The sequence below is a fragment of the Lissotriton vulgaris genome, chromosome 9 (genome assembly GCF_964263255.1).
Source record: "Lissotriton vulgaris chromosome 9, aLisVul1.2, whole genome shotgun sequence".
NCBI classification, from domain to species: Eukaryota; Metazoa; Chordata; class Amphibia; order Caudata; family Salamandridae; genus Lissotriton; species Lissotriton vulgaris.
Window position 1 is genome coordinate 440,000,351 of NC_141697.1, and position 24,785 is coordinate 440,025,135.

The following is a 24,785-nucleotide window of genomic DNA, read 5'->3' on the forward strand; positions in this document are numbered from 1 at the left end:
GGAACCCGCGCAGCGGGTACCGCGAGGTGCAGCGGCGGCAAAAATAAATCCAACAGCAGGAACGTTGCAGGGATTATCCGGTGAGCTCCCTGGTCAGCGACAATCAGTTTAGGCGTCTCCCCATGAACCACTTGCTCAGATCTTTAAATGCTAGGGCAAAACCTACTCAGTTGGTGAACGCCTAATGGATCATGAATGGCAGCTACATGCGGAGGTGGCACTGGGCATTTTCCAGCAATGGTTTAGAATTCTACGCCACCACAGAGAATGCGCAGTAAACAAAACCTAAGTGCATTGGCATTCCCAAGAAAGATCTCTTCGAGACACTTTTTGCCTAGTTGAGCACAGGACTCCTGTATACCTTCCTACTGCTGCTGCTTTTTCTGCTGTGAGGTCTGAAGACTCGAAATAATTAGGCCCAAGTCATTCTAACGACTCTAGATTGGGCCAGGAGAGTGCGGTAACCAGAAATTCTGGGCATAAGCATCTCTCCTCCGACCAGGCTGGCTCTTCAGGAGGATCTTCTGTCACTGCAGCAGGGTAGGGCCCTGCACCCAGAGGCAATGAATCTACACTTTAGTGTAGAGATTGAGCAGTGACACTCGACTGCCTTTGATCTCCTTCCTGAAGTAGCGAATGCCATTCCAGCAACGTGGAGTCCATCAATGAAATATGTTGACACTGGAAACTCGCACATGCGTGACCTGGTATAATTCCCCCCACACAGACCAATTGCAAGAAAAGTTGTTGCAGGTTCTGCAAGGACTTGCCTTGTGCACAGTTAAAGGATACTTGTCACCCCTTTCAGCCTTTTTATTTATTACCGGACTGTAGGAGAGTAAGGTCTGCAATCATATGATCACCCAGATTTTTTGCTTTTGTTTCACTGGTTTACGACTTTCTCTGGCTGTGGGCCTGCAAATCAGACCCACAGCCTGGCTGTTCTCTCTCTAAATTACAACATGTACCCTAGGTGCATTTACCAATTGGTACTGGGCCACCTTATCAGACCCTGTAACTCAGGGCATAGGTGTACCCAGGGCTGCCAGGGGCTGCAGCATGTATTATGCCACCCCTGGCTGGCCTCCTAAATTTGACACAACTGGCTGCATGACAGCTGGGGCAAAGTCGTGTAATCACCCTTTGCTGTAGATATAGTATACCTATATCTAACCCTAAAATGGACACACAGATTCCTATCAGTCACTCCTATGGCAGGCCTTAACAATCCTGAAGGCAGAGTGCTTGGAATCGTGTGAGATGGTGCTCTGGCATGAGCTGAGCCTGTCTGCAGCTTGCGGAACCAAGTCCTAATAGCTGTTCCATGATATCGCATACCATATACTCTTAAGTGCATTATAATCCTCGCGGTTAAATGCTAACTTTGGTATTGCTTTATCAAAACATGTCGAGTAAGGTGTCATACGAATTGGAATACTAACCCCTCGCCAATTCTGGCGACGGGGTTAGCATTCCACCCTTCTAGAGAGACACAACATGTATGTAACTGTGAACCCCGGTTAAAGTTAAACGAAGCCTCAGCTCCACAAAATGGATGCTGCCACCACAGACACGAGTCTGACCCCCTGCAGCTGGGAGACCTTCCAGCGAGGGGAGCCTGGACAAAGGGTTTCCTGTCAGGGGCGGTGCTAGCACCGTCCCAGACATGGTTTTGTGTATCCTGGGTAGGCAGGGCTTTACAGGAAGGTGACTGCTGAGTGGCACCCCGGTGCTCACTAGGCATAGGCCGGTCAGAACCAGTTCCAGGGGCACACCAGCCCCTGGCCTGGGGAAAGTCCGGCATGGCAGAGGGGTGTAACCACCCCCCTCCTAGTCCCACCCATAGGCAGGACCTAGTCACCGGGTCAGCCCCCTTTTTTAGTATAAAGATGGGAGCGGGCCCCCTGTTCAAATTAGATCATCTTTGGAATCAAGACACGACTTTCTGCGAAAGACATCAAGATTTCTTCAAGATTCTCCCTTGTGGCTAAGGAGTAGTCACCCTGCATCAAGCGGGCACCATCCTAAGAACACTGCGGTCTGCTGCAAGTCCTTCTTCACGAATCCTACGACCCAGCTCGACGAGACCCGGCTTCCCTGGCACCTCTGACCTCTACTCACCTCTACAGCAAAGCTGAGAACTGTGAGTGCGACGAGACCTCGAGGGACCGACTATCGCCAAGACTGCACGACTTCTTTGTAACAAGCCCACCGTGTGCTCCACTGGTGAGTGCTTTGGGGTCCGAGAAGCCCCAACCCTGAGCAGCTCCAGCACCGAAGATCAGCCCTCCAGCATCTCCACGATCTGCGTGGGGCCCTTCTGCTTTTGCGTGCTCACCGCGCTGTGTGGCTACTAGCCGGCTGGCTTGTGGCCTTCTGCACGACGCCCGACCACATCACTGCTGCTGGTCTGGTTGCTCCAGACTGGCCCTTGCTTCCTTCTTCAAGAGAGGCACCCCGGACCCTCCTGGTCCACTCCAGACGCCATTTTGAGTCCACCGCGTGGGCTTGAATTTGCCAAGACTTTGTTGCCCAATCCTGGGTCCAGCGACGCCGACCGCTTCAATCTCCGTGGGACAGCTCGCTCCTCCATCCTGGTCGCCGACAACGCCTCCTGGTCCGTGAGATCTGCGAGCACAGCGTCACCCACTCACCTAGTCGAGGTGACTACCATCCGGTGCCCTCCTGGTGCCACCTGACTACTGGCTAGTAGTCTCGAACTTGGTCCCCTCTGCTTTCAGGTGTCATCTTCCCTCGATCCAGGCTTGGATCCATCGAACTTTCTTCACTGGTCGCCTGCCAGCAACTTCTTTCTTCCAGGCTCCTGGTCCATCTACGAGGATTCCCGACGTCTTTTGAGACCTATGCAGCTGCAGCCCCTGGGCTAGGTAACTTCGGCATTTCGGTGCCCCAGCATAGCCTCACTATCCAAGGGTCAGAATCCACTTTCGTTTTCCTCCTACCAGGTCGGGTTCGACCGAGAACACTAACTTTGTCATTACTAGCTACCATAGACTTTGTCCCGCATCACGCGTGAGAGTGCACACTGTGCACCCGAGTCCCCTAGGCCTCCTGTAAGTAATCTGAAGGTTCTATAGTCAAGACCTAGCGATTCCAAAGCCTATTAGTACTGTACTTACCTGCTAGTAATTTCGCATTCCACTTTCAGAGTATATGGTTTTCCGTGCCCCTCGGGCATTTGTATATACTGTGCTAACTTAAGTATTTTCGTAAGAGTTTTGTTTTGTGCTTAGTACCCTGTCCTCATAAAGAGTACAGGGCTGTTGTGAATCTTAATAAATAACTTGTTTATTTTCATAACACTTGTGTGGTGTCCTTTCACTGGGTATTCAAGGGGTATATGTGTGGTATAACAGCTGGCTTAACACGCCCTCTCGAGTCTTTAGCCTTAGACTGCTCGTATCCACGCTACTAGGATAGCTGGTCTATAAGGTTGACTTACAACCAATCATCAATAAGGGTTGCTGGACTGATACATAGTGTTCACTAGAATAGTGAGCACTGCATATCAGGCCACCTTCTCACACGGACCAACCCTCATTGACTATTTACTTGTGATGCTTTACCTTAAAGGTCTGGTCCACATGATCCCAAAACACCCCGTACTAATGGTACAGTGAACCCAAATATGGTAATCACATTTGATCTGATGCACAGCTGTCCTTTGCGTGCACTGACTCTCAAAACTGTTTTCCCATATTGCTAGCCTCAGATCGTTGTGTAAAAGAGCTACAAGCTCTATCAATTCATCTTCCGTACACCACCTGTTTCCGGGACAATCTGGTGTTGAGGACTATGGTGGTGGTTTTTAGGTCCCCTGGCGTTGAACCGCACGAAAGCGTGGGCTCGCCAGAGACCTATAGTGAGCGACTCTTGCTTCCCAGGAGAAGGGACAGGAGCTGGCCGCGCGCAGGGAATTGAGCGGGCCACGTGCACGAGAACGCGCTCGCTGTGGTCTGCTCCTGTCTCCTCTCCTGGGAAGCTGCCACACAGCCACACCTCCCCCTGCACGCATGCGCAGAAACACACACACACAAACGCACCTACACACACAAACGCACACACACATACAGAGCCCCCCCGTCGCCGCCGCTGCACACACACGCACACACACAAGCGCACCCTCCCTCCCCCCTACCCCCAAGCCCCACTTACCGGCTTTGTTGACTTCTGCAGACTCCGCGGGGCTCTCCCTCGGGCATGGGAGCCCCGCGTCACCAGCACTGCTTCTCTGGCCATCCGTGGGCGCGTGCTCGGGCTTCCGGAGTGCGAACTACAAACGTCTACGCTTTGACGTCATTTTGTAGTTCATCACACGTCAGGGCATTGCGGTGCATCTGGGGAGCCTTCGGATTTTATGTTATGTTATGTTATGTTAAATTTAGCTTATAAAGCGCACGTACGCCCGTAGGCTTCATGGCGCTGTAGGAAGTTTTCAGAGCATAACACAACAACAGGAGGACCACCTAGAACATCTAAGGATAGGCTTCTCTAAAAAGCCAGGTCTTAAAGGCTAGTCTGAAGGCTAAAATATCCTCGTGCGACCTTAAAGAAGCTGGCAAGGAGTTCCAGAGGGATGCAGCAAGAAAATGAAAGGAGCTGCCGCCCTGACGTTGTTTCCTAACAACCGGCACTGTGAGCAAGTTTTTGTGACCAGAACGGAGGTTGCGGGAGGGGGTGTATCTGGCAAGCAGGTTGATGATGAATTTGGGGCCTTTGCTTTGTAATGCCCTAAAGATAATGCAGCCGGTTTTAAAAGCCACCCTCTGGGCTACCGGCAGCCAATGCAGGTCTGCCAGGCCTGGCCTGATGGACTGCCATTTAGGAAGCCCGCAGATCAGCCTGGCCGCCTGATTTTGAACCAACTGCAGCCTCTTGAGCTGCCCGGCTGGAAGGCCCAAATATAAACTATTTGAGTAGTCCAGCCTAGACAGCACAAGGGCGATGGTCACCTGTATCAGGGCAGAATGGGTTAGGAAATGGGCAATCTTTCTAATCTTGCGCAGCTGAAAGAAGCATGCGGAGACAACTGACCCTACCTGGCTTTTCAAGGAGAGGTCTTCACTGAAGGTGACTCCAAGGCTCTTAACCGTGCGGGATTTGGAGGGGGGATTTCCCATCTCCGGAGGCCAGAATTGAGGTCCGCAGCTGAGTTCGCTCTTCCCAGGCAAGATCAATTCAGTCTTGCCTGGGTTAAGTTTTAGGTGGTTAAGGCCCATCCATCTCTGGATATGAGCCATGACCTCCCTAAACTCAGTGACAGCATCCGGCGACCCCAGGGGGAAAACCAATTGCAGATCATCTGCGTAATTAAAGATCCGCACTTTGAATTTCCTCAAGGAGTACAAAAGGGGACGCAGGTACAAATTAAATAAAAGGGGAGACAGGGATGAGCCTTGAGGGACACCGCAATCGTTCTTAATTCTAGGGGCTGTGAAGGTGCCCAGTCTCACTGCTTGAGTCCGGTCGGACAAGAATGATTCCACCCAGCTCAGGGCAGTACCTCTGAGGCCTGCCTGCTCGACACGGCCGACCAAAATAGTGTGGTCGACCGTGTCGAATGCAGCAGACAGGTCAAGAAGCACCAGTGCCTGGTGGACATCCCTGTCCGCGTTGCACCGAAGTGTATTCTGGACTGCCAGGGTTACCGTCTCGGTCGAATGGCCTGGACGGAACCCAGCTTGATTTGGCTCCAGAAATCCAGTGGTTTCCACAAAGTTGGAAAGGCAGTTGGAGACGTGAGCCTCCAATATCTTGGATAGGAACGGCAACAGGGATATAGGACGATAGTTTGATGAGTCCTGAGGGTCCTTAAATCCCTACACTTGTTTGCGGAGGTGCGGTTTTCATTGACAAAGAGTTTTTGGGCTCAGGTTGTTTCCCCTTTTGAATTTTCCTAGATACACATGCCGCACTTGCTTCTGTACAAAGACTACAGACGCCATATTGCTGACATCACTTTGTAGTTCTAAATACAGCAGCGGAGCGGTGGTTAGCACCGAGTATTGCTAGTTTTTACATAGTAGACTGCTGTCCACTCCCTGGGGTGCTATCCTTTGATCTTGAACAGGCGTTTTGTGGTTGGCATGGGAATGTGCACATTTAAAATGAACTTTCAGTTGCAATGTCCACTTTTTTGATTGTCCACTGAGAACAGATACTTAGTGGGGCAAAGCAGGTAGTTGAAAGTCGAATTTTGAAAACGTATGTAGGCCCTCCGAAGTGCTACACCTGAAAGTTTAAGTGTATATATTGACATCCGATGACACATTTCTTTGCATTTATTAGAAACTTTGTTTTTTTGTATTGGCAGATTTAATGCATCTGTGGCTCATAATTTGCACCGGTCTTTATACGCACCCTCCAGGTTTTGGTACCTTTTTATTTGATTAAAGAAAACTAGCATAGGGTGTATTTTATTTGGTTTTATTCGTACGGTAGTGTTCTAATATAGTGGTGCCTGACCTCGAAAGGGGAGTGAGTTTATTGCTTTTTCCATTGGTTTGTGCCTCTCTAACGTGAACTTCTGGAGTGTGTGTACTCTATGCAATACCTAGCCCATGAATTCCATTCCCCAAGCGCACACATTACATCTTCTGTAGAATTGACAGGTGCAATTTGACTAACAATGATTTCTTTTCTTTTTAGGCGGGGACGTATTGTTTATTTATGTTCTAGCATGTTGGGTGTGTGCCATGCCAATGAGTTTATTAGCGATGTGCACTAATCCTTTTTTTTTTTTTCACCAGTGCATGCTTCCACCAGGCACACACCATCAGACATCAGTGCACAATTTCCACAGGCACACACACCTCTAGCCATCACTGCACACATCAATTGTTAACGCATCCACAATTAACTATTGCAGTAATCGCAGTATGGCACACTTTACTTTTAAACATATTCATCTAAAGTGCAGCATGCCACCATTGCTACGAAAAGAAATACACTTTTTTTTGACCTACAATTTATTGACTTTTGTTGCAATTAGTGTTGCAATATTTAGCAATGCCAAAAGCTCAAACTTAATACTGGGAGACCTATTGCATTGCACATGCTTGTTCTGAAAGTTGTGACACCACCAATTCGACCCTAAAGAGATTTGAGCTTTTGCATTGATTTTACTAAAGGCTTTTGAGTGGATGATCCACTCCTCGTGGGTTTTGTTGGTGATTTGGCCAAGAAGCCACCCTCAGGGCTCTTTTGACCAGAGCCTAGGTCACTACCGCTGTGGTGGTACATGGAGAGCCTGTTCCAGACATATGTCAGGCTGTGTTAGAACTGGGGTTATCTAATTGGCAATGGTTTGCACCTTTGACCAAATAGGGACTCCTGCTTCTAGTCAGGGAAAGGGGATTACACTCCTGGATAATCCCTGCTCACCCCCTTGGTAGCTTGGCATGAGAAGACAGGCTTATCTCAGAAGCAGTGTGTTAAGCATTTGTTAACACATACAGTAATACAGTGAAAATACTACAGATGGACACCACACAGGTTTTATAAAATAAGTATTCTTTATATAGACTTAACATAAGACCACAAACGACAAAAATCCACAATACTGTACTCAAAATAGACTTAAAGATGGTAGAAGTAACTTAGTTCAAGTGGATGATAAATGCAACACGTTTCTCACAACAGTACCTTTGATGCGTAACTCAAAACAAACAAAAGGTCTGCAGGGAGGGTGATGCGTCGGTTCCTTGCTTCGGGGAGGCGCTACGTCGCGCCTCCGTGCTTGGGTAGAGTAGGTGATGCGTCTGTTCCTTAGCGGAGAGGAGGTGATGTGTTGATTCTCGTACTGCATACCGGTTTCGATGCGGCAAGATGGCGCCCCGATGCGATAATCTGATGCGGTAAGATGGCGCCCTTGATGAGATGTGACAACGTGAAGACGATGCATGCACGCCCGACAGCCGTGCGGCGAGCTCAGTAACTTTGCAGCCGAGACGGGCCCTGCGACGCGCTTCTCCGGTGATGTGACCGCGACCCTTGTGGTGGCGACATACTTCTCCGGTGATGGGACGGTAAACAGCTGCGACGAAGACACGCTTATCTGGTGATGCGGCGGCGGCCTCTGCGGCGGCGACACACTTCTACGGCGATACGACGGCAACACGCTGCTGCTCGTTGAGTCACGCTTCCAGCTCCCAGCGACACGCAGGCTTCTGCAGACAGCATTCCCAGCAAGGAAATTCAGAGGGGAGCTGGTGTTGAAGTCTTGTAGCCCTGAGACTTCAGCAGCAGGCAAGCACAAATTCAAGCCCTCAGAGAAATATTCTGCAAGATGATGAAAGTTCCTTAAAAGTTCCTTCTCCTTTCCTTGGCAATGAAGACACCACTGCAGGCCAACCCAGCAAACAGCAAACTGGCAGATGGGCAGTCCAAACTCCTGCAGCTTCCTTGGTACTTTTCCTTGACAAAGGTTTGTTTTGTTGTTCCAGAAGTGATCTAAAGTCTTCAGGTCTGGGTCCCCATATTTATACTGCAAAATCATTTGTCCTCTGAAGGCAGAGGGTCCTGTACCTAGTCCAAACCAGTTCTGTGTAGTCTAGCACTTTGTTTACAGGACAACTCCTTTCCTTTGGCAGGGTGGGCCAGTGTCCTCAGACACACCCCAGGAGTTGGAGCCAGCATTGTGGAAGGCAGGCACAGTCCTATTCAGGTCCAGGTGCTTCTCCACCCACCAGTCTACATGTAGCTAGGCCTCTTCAGCCCTGTGCTGACTCACCCTGTCTCCTGGAGCCTCCCCAGCCCCTGTCAATCACAAACCAGACATGCAATACACAAGCTAGCAGAAGCAGGCTGGATGGTTAGGTAAGAAAATACCTACTTTCCAAAAGTGGGATTTTCTACCACAGAATGTTAAAACCAACTTTACTAAAAGATGTATTTTATCATTTTGAGTTCAGGCATACTAAATTCGAATTCCACCATGTTCCCCGGGTCAGTTAGGATTATAAGAGGTTATAACCAAACTGCCTATTCTGGCCTATGGAGACAGGTAGCCTTGCAATAGTGAAAAACGAAAAAGGCTGTACTTCATGCCACACCTATCGGGGCATGACCTACCTTGTACATACAATGCACCCTGCTCTAGGGCCTACCTTAGGGGAGTCTGATATGTAGAAAAGGGAAGGTTTAGGGACTGGCAAGTGGGTGCACTTGTCAAGTCGACATGGCAGTCAGACTGCACACAGGCTCTGCAATGGCAGGACTGAGACACACTTTACAAGCTGCTGCTGGGGGTGGCACAATCAGTGTTGCAAGTCCACCAGCAGCATTTGATTGACCTGCCTTGGGCACTCATAGTGCACTGTACTAGGGTCTGAAAAGTAAATCAAATAACCCAATCATGGAGTCACTAATCAATACATCAATTTATCATAAGGAGCACTTGCACTGTGGCACTGAATAGCAGTGGCACAATGCCCAAAGCATCTAAACCAGCAATACATATCAAAAACAGAGGAGGCAATCAGTGAAAAATGGAAGGGAGACTCACACCAATGGTACCAGGTCTAACAGGCTGCAACATGGGCGTTACTTTATATAGTCAAGTCTGGCAGGAACGGCAATTTGGCCATTCAGACAACAAGATTTTTTGATTTGAGACATTCCAGACCCCACCACCTTGGGATGTACTGCTTTGTCAACCTTCTCGCCAATCTCTCAACAAACTATCGACGACATTCTCCAAGCAATCAACCCCTCCAATCATTTCTCGGACCCCTTGCCTCCTGCCCTGTTCAAGATTTTAAACTCTATACTACCATTATGGTCTAAAATTGTAAACGCCTCCCTGAGTCAAGGTGTCATTCCGGACTGTCTTAAAATAGGACAGGTCACTCCTATACTAAAGAAAGCTGACACCTCCATCTGATCCTAACAACTACCGTCCTATATCCAACATCCCCACCTTGGCTAAATTATTGGAGAAATGTGTTCAAATACAATTATGCAATCACATTGAACTTCAACCTCTTAGTCACCAATCAGGCTGCCGAAGAGGACACAGCATAGAATCTGCACTCACACACATTATGGATGATATACTAATTATGCTTGACCGAAATGAATCATGCCTTTTGATATTTCTTGATCTGTCCTCCGCCTTCGATACAGTCTAGCACGACAACCTCCTGTCCCAATTGGAAAGAAAGATGGGCCTCTTGGGCACTGTGCTGCAATGGTTCTCCTCCTTCCTGAATAACAGATCTCAAAGAATTAAGATGAAGAATTCACTCTCGAAACCATCCATGGTCACACTTGGTGTGCCCCAGGGATCTGCCCTCTCACCCATTCTTTTCAATTTCTCAATGGAGCCTCTGGCGAATGCATTGAAATCAGCAAACATTCTATATCACCTGTACGCGGATGACACCCAGTTGTACCTGAAAATCACCTCGCCAGATGACTTCATCGCTCTTAACACTACGCTTCTGAACATGCAAAGCTGGCTCACTAACAACCACATGATGTTGAACACCAGAAAAACGGAATTCATTCTCATCTCACCTCCAAACCACACTCCAAAGATAGACCTCAGGTTAAAACACCTAACCTCCTTTGACTGTGTCCCCCTCATCATAGACTCCGCAAAATCCCTAGGTATCTCCAAGGACAAACATTTGAATATGCAGTTGCACATCTCTATTGCCACCAAGGGAGCTAATCACAAGATGAGTATATTAAGGAAACTCAAACCCTTCCTCCCTCAGGCGGATCTAAAAATTGCAGTACAAGCCCTAGAACTGCCAAGATTAGACTACGGAAGCACCACCCTCTGTGGTCTCCCTAAATACAGGCTTGCACCGCTGAGAGCAGCCCTGAATGCTGCGGCTAGACTGGTATCAGGAACCAAAAGAAACAGTCACATCTCACCAACCTTGAAAGCACTGAATTGGTTGCCCTATGAGGCAAGAATACACCTTAAAGTGGCGTGCATGACGCACAAAGCAGTTCACAACAATACACCCAGTTACTTGGTGCTAAAGCTGGAAAAGTCTGGAAGTTGTAGACAACTACGAAGTGCGAGCACTTTCCTTCTGAAACCCCAATCCTTCCAGAAAAAGAGAACATGCTGTAGAGCTTTCTCAGGGATTGCACCACAGATTTGGAACTCTTTACCTCCACTAGTGCGTGGAACCACTTCCTTTACTGATTTTAAAAAGGAAGTAAAAAAACTACTAATGAACAAATTAATGTCCTAAGTTTTAAGTGTTGGATGTCTCTGAGTGTAAGACTTCATCACAGCCCTTGTTGCTCTATAACTGTATGCAGCTTAATGCTTAGCCAGCTGTGGATCCGCTTGATCATCTATACTTTTTATATATCTACTTTTAATCGTTCAAATGCATAATATGTATGTCTGATAGCACAATTTCTTAACGTTCAGTAACTGTCTAATGTACAACGTTCTGCAGAATCTAATCGTGGTCCTCTGTTTGCTATGTATATACTTTATATTTCTATTTTTACAAATTGGTAAATTTGTTTGCGTGTATACCACCTCATCCATTTTTATTGATTTATTGTAAATGGCTCTGATACCCTCGTGGGTCACGTTCGCGCTATATAAAACTCTATAAATAAATGCTCTTTCTTGTGGATACTCTATGTAATCACAGATTCCTCACCCCCTCTCTCCTCCCGTTCTGTGAAATGGACTGTTTTAACAATCTCTAAAGATCCCTGTTTAGGGGTCTGAACCTTTACATCTGATCAGTGAATAAACTTTACGTCTAGTGGTGCAGGCAGTGTCATGAAGCTGATGTCCACTTTTAGGCATGGTTCATATATCTGACTCAAGGGGTGGATTGAAACGGACTCAGAGCCGCACCATGCCTCCTACATGTACACGGAAGCAATAGAGAGAAAAATCGCCAGATCCAATCTGGCACTGTGCAGGGTGTTGCATTCTTTACATGATGTGAAATCATCGATTAGCTATAGTATCCACCAGAAAGAGTGTTAACGAAGATAAGTAAGTTGTTCATTTGACTATGGACCTGGTGTTTTCTTATCTTCCCCCATAGGAGTTGACCCAAAAAGGTAGTTCTGCAGTGCATCCCAAATTTGTGGAAAGTCTATGCATAAATAATATCCCTGCAAGCTCACTTCGAGTTTCATGATCTTAAAATGTAACTCTGCCTGGGTCCCATGTGGTCATAGAACTCCTCTGTAATTTGCAGTTTGCTTATAATGTACAGCAGACAGACACTTTATTCCATATAAAATTTCCCCATTTAAACCGTTTACACTACAAACTATTGAACCTTGATTCTTGAATATGTAGCTATAGTATTCTACTGAATGGTGCTTATTGAGCCTGGTAAGAAGGCTCAGCCATTCCAAAAGAGTTCATACATGTGACCTTGACATAGCACACAGAATTTGTTTTTAATTGGGAAATTGCTTGTTTGCCGCTGTTGGAGGGTGAGTTTTGTTTTGTGAATGCCTTGATTTTGTCTCTAACAGACGTTCTTTCTGTCTTACAGTTTGGCTGCTAGTGGTGGAGTTGAGGGCTTGACAGCTTGGTGGCTAGCGGGCGCTGACATGAACCAAGTTGGTTATGATGGCAAAACTCCTTTTCAAGTGGTAAGTTTGGCGAATGACACATACTGCATACATCATTTTTGATTTGTTCATGAATGTAAAGAAGGGGCTGATTTAGGGGAAACATCTTTTTTTATTTGTTATTAGACTCCTTAGATGTCTGTAATATAGGGCTTAAACATTTGTCAGTTCTCTTCTAGATATTTAATGGCCAGACTCTCAGTCCAAGTGGGAAATCCATGTACTGCTTTTCAAGTGCAGTTACCCTACAATTTACACTGGCATTAGTCCTTTCAACTTAGTTATTTAGTTGTTTTTTAGGCCTTTAAGAATATTTTGAGCATGAGTCTTGGTGTGATGACCTTGATTCTTTTCTTCAAGGTTGATATCAAAAATACACTTGTCCCAAACAATTTGAGTTCCACGATTGGCCATGTATCCGTTTGATGCTGCTGGTATTGTGCAACTGCTGAAAACATCCAACTTTCTCTATAGCTTCTGAGATGTCAACCATGGCACTTCACCTACAGATTGCCCTAAGGAATATAAGATTTGAAGGCAAAATCTTCTTGAGTGTATATTTTTTCCCCACTTGTTTTCGCCTTTCTTGTTGCGTTTTCTACTCTTCTTCAGTTAAATATAGTTCTTTTTTAACAGTGAAAATATCAAACAGTAGTTGGCTTCCAACCTTTCAATGGATTCAACGGTTGCAGTTCTGTAAAACAAAGCAATTTCACAAAAGAGCCTAGGATCTTCCAGGTTTTCTGCTCACATTTTAAATTAACTCAGATGTTTTACTAAAGGCTCCTGCCACTTCTCGATTTTTTGTTTATATATGGAGCTTTTACAATTTGACATTACTCACTGTACCATACAGAACTAGTCTGAAATTAGAACTCTGGTTGATAATGAACTTTTAGGTTGAGGCTTAAAGCCTGCACAAAATTGCTTATAATATGTTTGGTTTATTGTCACCCTCTTTCTTGTCCTTATTTGACAGCTTGCCTTGTGCATCTTGTTTCTCTGAACCCCCGAGCATATCTTTTTTACTTGTGTCCTTCCTCTGCTCACTTTTAGGGAATGTAATTTTTTTCTTTTTGCTTAATTACGCCATAAGAGTGCACATGTTTTCCTGCTGTTTCCCTCAGGTACCTTCTCCCTCGCATGCTCCATGTTGCTCTCTTAGTCATCTACTTGTCGTTCCCTGCACTCTGGGATGTTCTCCCTTGCCTGTGTGCTCCCCCCCATGGTCAACGTGCTCCTAAACGCGTGCCTCTCCTTTCTACCTATTTTGTTCTTTCCCTGCTTTAAATTTCCACTGCCCTCCTTGTTGCTCCCTTTCTCGTGTGCTTCTCCTTTTTTTCTTTTTGAGGGCCAGGTGAAAAATTGCTGCCAGCCTTTCCACTTTATAAGTAACTTTATAACTTTATAAGTAAAGCTTTTCCGATAATTTATTTGCAATATTTTCTATATTTCCCGATCCAAATCAAATGTTTTTTTTAAAAAAAGTGCGGCCCCACAACTGGCATGCATTATGATGCATGCGCGAGCCTGCACAATTACACCACTGGAACTATAAAATGAGGCAACTCCTTCATTGCGTTTTTTTTTTTGTTCATACAGTACTCTCTGTCCTAAATCCCATTTGTGCTTATCAGACTTTGAAGAATACAGTTTGACTGGAGCAAATCCCTAAAGGGGGAATATTACAGGCACTACCCAATGCGGAAAACGTGTGTTCTGCAGGAACTCTGAGGAAAGGTTTATTCACTTGCAGCGTCATTTTCAAAGCCATGAGTCCTTGGAGTTTAGAATTTTATTGTGAATTCAGGGAAGTAGGGAGCCAGTAAACCCATTATTTCCCACATTCCTGTTTACTTGTTTCTTTTAACCCCACTGTGATCCCGCACAAGAACTCCACATCTGGCATGACCCCTGGTTGCTTACATTTGTTGACCCCTGACCTGCAGTTCTGAGAACCTACCTCCATTCCCAGAGTGCGTTTTCTTCTAATCTTGTTTCTAAAACTCAATTCTTAATGCTGCTGTGCAGTCAGGTGCCGAACAAAACTCCCACCTATGAATCCTCTTGAGGTACCATTCTATATCCTGCACTTGAAACTAACTTCTCTGCGTCACATCCACTTGCTGACTCTGATTTGTTTAGTCCCTTAGGACATAAAAATCTTGAATCCATTCAAAAAATGTCCAGTGTTGAGGTCTAGCCATTGCCTGCAGCTGAAGTTTTTCCCAAGTATTACCATATCCTCCTGGCAAGTGTATTACGCCTACAAAGTTTTTTTTTGTCTACATAGTGAGGATTGACTTGTTCCTTGTAGTTGGCATTTGTTCATTCTAGCACTGTGATGTGCAGATGATCGAATAACACTATAGATGAGGATTTGGAGGTCTTTGTTAATGCAGGTGCGCAAGATCCTTCCTACTGAATGGGTTCACCAAACTCTGCAGCCTTTGTCAGCTCACAACACTACAATCCTGACCACTTTCTTGTATATCACCATAATAGTCACCAGTATCCCTAGTGGCAAAAAATATACTTCTGTTTGGAGGCAAACATTAATCCCTTCTGGGAAATGGGCCAACAAGCGGGTCCAAAGTTAGGAATCCTTTCGCATCTGTGATCAAGGAACATAGAAAGATGAGTTCCTCCAATGTAAGAATACAATTAAACTCGAATGTCCTATGGGAAAAATATAAATGACATGCTGTTGCTGCAAATAACTTATGTTCTTGTCCATGCCATCAGGTGAAATAAGATTTTTATTTTAATATTATTATTTTTCAGATTCTGATTTAGGCAAGTAATAATCTTGCATTATATACATCCTCTGCTAGAGCTCATTCCAACACATCCTATTCCCAGTGAGGTACCCCGATGGGTCTTTGTTTGCACCTTTGAATCCCGGCTTAATTTGGCCAGAAGTGCAAACTTATATTGGGTTTTCTTATTTTTGGATTTCTGGACCATCCCTAGAAGACACAGCTGCACAAAACTTTCCAAGCGTCCCCCAGTCATCTTTCTCTCCTTGGCTACTACCTCACCTCAATGTTGTAGCATCGTACACAGCCATGGCACATTGTGGAATAGTGCCTCAGTCTCTCCACACCTAATATAAAGCAGGGCACATGGATTTTTCCTGTTAAAATGTACTAGTGTGAGAGAGGTGCAATGTAGGTAATTGAGAAAATCGAATTAACCAGAAGTGGTTTATGGTAATTTCCTAGAGGAAATTAAAACTTCTTGAGTTTGTCTAGCCAAACCTTCTAAATAGTATCTAAAGTTTTGAGTTTTCTGCCCCTGGATGGTGGTTCTTCCTGTGACGACCACAAAACAGAGGACTGGGTTGATGAGTTCATGGTCTGCATGATCCTTCTGCCAAAGAATGCCCAGTAATGCCATTTCATTTATGGCTCATCCCTGTCCCTGGGGAAACAGCTGCAGCCATTTTACAGTCTCACTGGTCTACTTTGCCTTCCAAATAAACTGCATTATCAGTGCATGCAACAATTTAATTTAAAGAAATGTAAAGAGGCCGAGTGCAAATTAGATTGAATGAGATACATGTATGACTGTAGAGTTGGTATTTTAATAAAATGAATAGGTCATGTGAATGGGAGTGGTAGCTCCTAACACCTTTTCAATTGATTATTTGTTTCTTTTATAATTGGTCAAAATTAAAAGCAGTTATTAATGCAAAGTCCAAATTAAATATTGCCCTCTTGTTGAGCTGGACAATCTTCATCTTAGATGAGTTTAACAAGCACCCCAAATATGCCCCATGTTGAGCTGCTATGTGCCATCTTAACTGTAATCAATAATCTCGCAGTATGCACACCATTGGATTCATAATATTCAACAAGCACCTCCTTACACAATGGAAAGAGGGTTGGCGGATTCCATTCCGCAAAACTGTGACCATAATTTAGTCTCTTATGTTTGCCCGCAGCTCTTAAAATGGAGTATAACTTCAATTGTGTAGAATAATATATTGTTGCTATACTTGTAACTGTGCCAGAAGACAGCTAGAAGCAGCTGCGGAAGCCTCCAATGTAATGGCACCAAGTCATACGCTCTCTTAAACACCTAGTTCTTCACCACTTTCCTAAATCTAAGATGGTGTCTAGTCCTCGAATAGGAGAGATTGATAATTCCACAATTAAGCACCCTGAGAAGCCTATATGGATCCATGATGTGGACTTTAAAGAATTTCAGCTAGATCAGCCTCATCTGATTCTAGTATCTTCTCTCTCGTGATACTGTATTTCAATTCAGCCTGCTATTTCTTCGGTAGCCAGAAAGTGGTGACATAAAGGCTTTTGTTAAGGCTGAAGCAAAGCATGCTTTTATGTTTTTTGCAATCATTAAATCTGCAACAGTTCTGCAGTACACCCTGCATTAGCATAGTCTGGGCTTTTATGAGCACAATCTATTTGACAATTCCAAAGAGTGACCATAATGTTTTCCAGCTTTAAATTAAACAAGTAATTTTCACTTCTGTAGAGATCTGGGGGTTTATCAATAGTTGATGATCCAGTCGACTCCCACAATCCTAACGTAGGGTCTTTTACAGGTGATAATGAAACTTGTATTGTCACAGGACTATGGTGATTGTGGGAATGGACACACATTTACATAACCCCTTCACTTTGTTGCCATTAGTGGAAGGTTAAGTCTTGCATCAGGCGACAAAACTTTGCTTAAGTCTTTACATCAGAATAGGATAATTGACTGTATCAAACTGTATTGACAGGTCTGACAGACATAGCTTCCTTAGATTGTGTACCCAAAGCAGTAATATCAACTTAAGCTGACTTGGTGTCATCATTTGGACTCAAGACCGATTTGACATTCAGCCAGCTAAGGACAGTGTAGGAGAGTAGGGTCTGCAATCCTATGATCACCCAGATTTTTTGCTTTTGTTTCACTGGTTTACGACTTTCTCTGGCTGTGGGCCTGCCAATCAGACCCACAGCCTGGCTGTTCTCTTTCTAAATTACGATGTGTACCCTAGGTGCATTTGCCAATTGGTACTGGGCCACCTTATCAGACCCTGTAACTCAGGGCATAGGTGTACCCAGGGCCGCCAGGGGCTGCAGCATGTATTATGCCACCCCTGGCTGGCCTCCTAAATTTGACACAACTGGCTGCATGACAGCTGGGGCGAAGTCGTGTAATCACCCTTTGCTTTAGGTATAGTAGCTCTATATCTAACCATACAATGGACACCCGAGTTCCTATCAGTCACTCCTATGGCAGGCCTTGACAATCCTGAAGGCAGAGTGCTTGGGCTCCTGTGAACTGTGTTCTGGCCCGAGCCGAGCCCGGTTGCAGCTTGCGGAATCAAGACCCAATGGCTGTTCCATGATAACGCGTACCATATCGGTAACTTCGGTATCGCGTTATCAAGACATGTCGAGTAAGGTGTCATACGAATCGGGATGCTGCCCCTTCACCAATTCTGGCGGCGAGGTTAGCATTCCGCCCTTCTAGAGGGACACGACATGTACGTAACTGTGAACCCCGGTTAAAGTTAACTAAAGCCTCAGCTCCACAAAATGGATGCTGCCACCACAGACACGAGTCTGACCCCCTGCTGCTGGGAGTCCTTCCAGCGAGGAGCGCTTGGACAAAGGGTTTCCTGTCGAGGGCGGTGTTCGCACCGTCCCAGACAGGGTTTGTGTATTCTGGGTAGGTAGGGCTTTTGCGAGAAGGTGACTGCGGAGTGGCACCCCGGTGCTCACTACGCATCTGCCGGTCAGAACCAGTTCCAGGGGCGCCAGCCCTGGCCTGGGGAAAGTCCGGCAGGGGAGAGGGGTGTAACTACCCCCCTTCCTGGTCCCACCCTTAGGGCAGGACCTAGTCATGTACCCACCCCTTTCTTTAGGATAAAGGCCGGAGTGGGGACCCTTCCAAATTAGATCATCTTTGAATCAAGAACTACTTTCTACGAAAGGACATTCGAGACTCTTCTCAAGATTTCTCCCTTGTGACTAAGGAGTAGTCACCCTGCATCAGCGGGCACCATCTAAGAACTCTGCGGTTTGCTGTAAGTCCTTCCTCAGGAATCCGACGGCCCAGCTCGACGAGAACCGGCTTCCCTGGCACCTCTGACCTCTACCCACGTCATCAGCTCAGCTGTGATCTGTGGGTGCGACAAGACCTCGAGGGACCGGCCATCATCAAAACCTGCACGCATTCTTAATCAGCACGACCATCGAAGTGATTCTCTGGTGAGTGCTCTGGGGTCCGAGAAGCCCCGACCCTGAGCCGCTCCAGCACCGAAGTGCAGTCTCCCAGCATCTCCACGATCTGCGTGGGGCCCTTCTGCTCGCTGCTCAGCACGTTGTCCGGTCACTAGCCGCTGGCTTGTGCCCTTCTGTGACGACATCCGACAACCAACGCTGCTGGTCTGGTTGCTCCAGACTGGCCTTTGCTTCCATCTTTTGACAGAAGCACCCCGGACCCTCCTGGTCCACTCAAGACGCCATTTTTAGGCCCACCACGTGGTCCTGAAATCTGCCAAGGCTTGTTGCCCAGCGACGCCGACAGCATCATCCTTCGTGGGACAGCTCGCACCTCCACCCTGGTCGCCGACAACGCCTCCTGGTCCGTGAGACTGCAGAGCCTAGCGTCGCCCACTCACCTAGTCGAGGTGACGGCCAACCGGTGCCCTCCTGGTACCCTCTGACTACTGGCTAGTAGTACGAACTTGGTCCCCTCTGCTTTCAGGTGTCAACGATCTCTGATCCAGGCTTGGATCTCTACGAACTATTCATCACTGGTCGCCGGCCAGCAACTTCTTTTCTTCCGGCTCCTGGCTCGTCAGCGAAGACCCCGACGCCTGTAAGACTTGTGCAGCCGCAGCCCTCGTGGCTAGGTAAACTCGGCATTTCGGTGCCTGCATAACCTCTTTACTCTAGGGTCCCGAGTCCCGCGCTTCCGACTTGCCTTATCGGGTCCGCCCGAGACCACTAAACTTTCCGTGTCCTCGGACACTTGTTTTAATTGTGCACTTGAAGTATTTTCCTAAGAGATTTGGTTTGTGCTTAGTACCCTGTCCTCATAAAGAGTCCTGGGCTGTTGTGAATCTTAATAAATATCCTGTTTATTTTCATAACACTTGTGTGGTGTCCTTTCACTTGGTGTTCAAGGGGTACATGTGTGGTAAACAGCTGGCTTAACACGCCCTCTCGAGTCTTTAGCCTTAGACTGCTCGTATCCACGCTACTAGGATAGCTGGTCTATAGGTTGACTTACAACCAATCATCATAAGGGTCGTTTGGAACGATACATAGCGGTCGCTAGAATAGCGAACGCTGCATATCGGGCCAACTTCTCACATTGCTGGCAGCGGTGGGATTTGAGCTTGCTGTTGTTTTACCACACGTATCCTAAGAATATCTTGTTGAAAGATCACGTAAGTACTGTTAGTACATATAACTAAGCTTAGAATACTCTGAGTTCTACTGAACTAGCTGTTGCAGCTCCTCAAGGCTTAGCACACCTCGGCTGCAACTCTTAGCAAGGGACCAGTAGGTAAACACATAGTGTAGGTAGGTGCATCACTTACACCACACTAGAAACAGTATGTCGGACAAAGGAGGAAACTCTGAGTCTCCCCTTGTGTCAGTTGACCCTCCACAGGTCATTCCTTCAAGATAAACTGTGCTTAGCTTCCGCGAGTTACGACAAGTATGTAACTCTAGGAAGATTAAGCAAGGGGCTAACCCCACCACCTCCTTTCTGATTGGTCTCCTAGAGACTTATGATGCCAGAAAGGCTGAGAAGCTTCTTAGCCCTTCTAATCCAGAAGGAGACATGCCTCCCCTCGAGGGAACCAGAGACGATCCTGACCTCATCCACCTCTCAACTGAAACTGAAGATGCAGAGGATGATGAGAATGAGGATCCCTCTGGGGATGAGGCAGATAAGGGACAGGTAGAAGTCGTTAGACTAAGCAGGTCCAACTTAAGCAAACATGACAGTGGTACTGGGGGACCCCTGGGGCCACTATCAGGTCAGCTTAACATTGGGAATGGACGAGCCAGATCTCTGTCAAGAGACTCTGGCAGATCCCTTCAAACCAATGGCTCTCACAACTCTTCTCAAAGAGGGATGACGTCCCCTCAGAGGAGAGTGTACGAAGCTAAAGAAAGGGCAGCTAATCTGAGGATTGAAAGGGAAGAACTTGCCCTGGCCAAAGAAAGGCTTGCCTTTGCTAGAGAGCAACAGTTAAGTGGGGCAGTCCCCACTGGTGGCAGCATTGTACCTAGCAATAGGGAAAGGAGTTTTGATACGAAACACCTTGGTAAGATAGTGCCCCCCTTTAAACAAGGGGACGACATCCACAAATGGATTACTGCTTTGGAGAGGGCCTGCACTGTGCAAGGTGTTCCCCAGAGTCAGTGGGCAGCTATCTTGTGGCTCTCCTTTGAAGGTAAAGGTAGAGACAAGCTCCTCACCACAAGGGTAGAGGATGCTAATAATTACCACGTCTTGAAGAGTACACTGGTTGAAGGGTTTGGCCTAACCACTGAGCAGTACAGGGTGCTGTTCAGGGATACCCAGAAAACGCAGTCTCAAGATTGGTCTGACTTTGTCGATTGTGCCACTAAGGCTTTTGAGGGCTGGTTGCTGGGCAGTAAGGTTACTGATTACGAAGGATTGTATAATTTGATGATGAGAGAACAAATTTTAAACAATTGTCAGAACCAGTTGTTGCATCAGCATCTTGTCGACTCGGATCTGACCTCTCCCCAAGAATTGGGAAAGAAGGCAGACAGATGGGTTCGTACGAGAGTTAAACAGAACCAGGGCCAGAATCAAGGTGGTCAGAAGAAAGCAGACCAGAAGGGTAAAGATTCTAAGGGGGAACAAAATGACCAGAAGTCTTCGACAGGTCCCAAACAACCCAAAGAGGGTGGGGGTCAGGCTCCCCAAAAGAAGAAAGAAGGCCAATCCAAAAGATGGTGCCAATACTGCAAAAGTAAATCTCACTGGTTTAGTGAGTGCACCAAGAAAGGAGGAGGGCAGACTCCTGCCACTGCAGCCCCCAAGGCACCTGTGCCCCCTAGTACAGCCAGCAGTGGTAGTGCACCTCCCAAGGGTTTAGTAGGGTTAACCCTGGGTTCTGAGGGGCGTGACTACTTAGTTGGTACACTCACTCAGGCTGTCCTTGTCAGTACAGGGGATGTGGATATGTCCCCTGACGTAAGCCCCAATACTTTGGGCAAATACAGACAGACACCTTTCATAAATGGAAAAATGGCTCAGGCCTATAGGGACACTTGTGCCAGTGTCACCATGGTGACACCTAACTTTGTGGACCCTGGACAGATCATGCCAGGTACAGAATTCCTGGTGACCAATGCAAGCAATGTCACTACCAATCACAGTATGGCAATTGTAGCTTTCTCCTGGGGAGGGGTAACTGGCCAAAAGAAGGTTGTAGTTAGTTCAGACCTCCCAGTGGATTGTTTGTTGGGCAATGATTTGGAGTCATCACAATGGTCAGAAGTGGAGCACCGGACTCACATGGAAATGTTAGGCTTGCCAGCACATGTGTTCGCTGTGACCAGGTCACAGGTCAGAAAATACTCCACTGAACAGGTGCTGGATCCTGGAACAACGGACCAGACACCTCCCAAGAAAAAGAGCAGTAGGGTTAAGGCTGCGCCTTCCCCCTTGCCCCAGGTCGTGGATCAAGTCTCAGAGGAGGCTGACCTACAGGAATTGAGGGAAACTGAGCCTAGAGAGTTCGAACTTGATCAAGTTGAATTCTTGGGTTCAGGGGGACCCTCAAGGGAAGACCTGGGAAAGGACCAGTTAGACTGCCCTTCTCTTGAACCCCTCAGACAGCAGGCTGCTGCTGAGGCTGCTGGGAACGCCACAGGTACCCACAAGGTATACTGGGAAGATGGACTCCTGTACACTGAGTCAAGAGACCCCAAGCCTGGCATGGCCAGGAGGCTGGTTGTACCCTTGTCTCAGCGAGGTTTCCTACTTACCTTGGCCCACGAGATTCCCTTAGCAGGTCACTTAGGCCAGACGAAGACGTGGGACAGGCTTGTCTCACACTTTCACTGGCCTCATATGAACGAAGATACCAAGGAGTTTTGCCGCTCCTGTGTCACTTGCCAAGCCAGTGGTAAGTCAGGTGGCACGACAAAGGCCCCCCTTATACCAATGCCTGTGGTGGGGGTGCCCTTTGAACGGGTGGGGATTGACATCGTCGGTCCCATGGAACCACCAACAGCATCAGGGCACAAGTTTATACTGGTGGTAGTGGATCATGCCACCAGGTATCCTGAAGCTATTCCCCTTAGGACCACTACAGCACCTGTTGTGGCAAGAGCCCTAGTTGGAGTGTTCTCCAGAGTGGGCTTCCCTAAGGAGGTCGTCTCCGACAGAGGTGCAAACTTTATGTCGAGCTACTTAACTGCTATGTGGAAGGAATGTGGTGTCAACTACAAGTTCACTACACCCTATCATCCACAATGCAATGGGCTTGTTGAGAGATTCAACAGGACCCTGAAAGGGATGATTCATGGACTACCGGAAAAGCTTCGGCGTAGATGGGACGTCCTGATCCCCTGCCTTTTATTCGCTTACAGAGAAGTCCCGCCGAAGGGGGTTGGCTACAGCCCTTTTGAACTTTTGTACGGGCATCCTGTAAGAGGACCCCTGTGTTTGGTGAAGGAAGGATGGGAGAGACCTCTCAAAAAGCCTGCAGCCAACATAGTGGACTATGTGCTCGGCCTCCGCTCGCGGATGGCTGAATACATGGAGAAGGCATCTGAAAACCTTAAGGCCAGCCAAGAACTCCAGAAAGCTTGGCATGACCAAAAGACTGTCTTGACTGTTTACCAGCCCGGACAGAAGGTGTGGGTGTTGGAGCCAGTGGCCCCAGCAGCACTCAAGGACAAATGGTCCGGGCCCTACACCATCCTGGAGAAAAAGGGAGAGGTCACCTACCTGGTCGACCTGGGAACTCCCCGGAGCCCCCACAGGGTGCTTCATGTCAACAGGCTCAAGGCATATGTCGACAGGAAGGACATGAGTTTGCTCATGGCCCTAGATGAGGGACAGGAGGAGGAGAGTGACCCTCTCCCCGACCTGCTCACTCAGAATCCTGACGATGGATCGGTAGATGGTGTTGTCTTTTGTGGCAGCCTCTCCGAACATCAACAGAAAGACTGTAAACAGGTTCTTCAGTCTTTCAGACATATGTTCTCTCTAACACCCAGACAGACCGATTGGTGCACCCATGAGGTTGACACTGGTGACAGCTTGCCCGTCAAGAGTAAAATCTACCGGCAGCCTGATCACGTTAGAGACTGCATCAAGAGTGAAGTGCAGAAAATGTTGGAGCTGGGAGTCATTGAACCCTCGGATAGCCCTTGGGCTAGTCCCGTAGTTCTAGTGCCGAAACCTCACACCCCGGGCGGTAAGAAAGAGATGAGGTTCTGCGTAGACTACAGGGGTCTCAATACAGTCACTAAGACTGACGCCCACCCAATACCAAGGGCAGACGAGCTTATCGATAGATTGGCTTCGGCCAACTACTTAAGTACGTTTGACCTGACAGCTGGGTATTGGCAAATCAGGTTAGCTGAGGACGCCAAGCCTAAGACCGCATTTTCTACCCCTGGTGGGCATTATCAGTTCGTGGTGATGCCCTTTGGTCTGAAAAATGCACCTGCCACCTTCCAAAGGTTGGTGAATCAAGTCCTTACTGGGCTGGGACTTCTGTGCGGCATATCTAGACGATATTGCTGTCTTTAGCTCCACCTGGGAGGATCACCTGGTCCACCTGCGGAAAGTGTTAGAGGCTCTGCAAGCAGCAGGCCTCACTATCAAGGCCACCAAGTGCCAGATAGGGCAGACACAGGTTGTATACCTGGGCCACCTTGTAGGTGGAGGCCAGGTTCAGCCACTGGAGAGCAAAATACAGTCAATCAGGGACTGGGCTCCTCCAACCACCCAGACTCAGGTTCGAGCTTTCTTGGGCCTGACTGGATACTACCGAAAGTTTGTCAGGAACTATGGTTCCATCGTGACACCATTAAACGAACTGACAAGTAAGAAAATGCCAAAAAAGGTTCAGTGGACAGCGAGCTGTCAAAAAGCATTCGATGACCTAAAGCAGGCCATGTGCACGGCGCCTATCCTCAAGAGTCCGGACT

The 24,785-nt window shown here is 47.3% G+C and overlaps 1 protein-coding gene across 1 annotated transcript in view; it reads left to right on the forward strand.

Moving 5' to 3' along the window:
- LOC147690254 (60 kDa lysophospholipase-like) overlaps positions 1-24,785 on the forward strand; it is a 363,203-nt gene that overhangs the window by 300,816 nt on the left and 37,602 nt on the right. Inside the window, exon 14 of the mRNA XM_086937891.1 lies at positions 12,522-12,621. Within this exon, the coding sequence (XP_086794017.1) occupies positions 12,522-12,621 (100 nt within the window). The remainder of the gene's footprint in view (positions 1-12,521; positions 12,622-24,785) is intronic.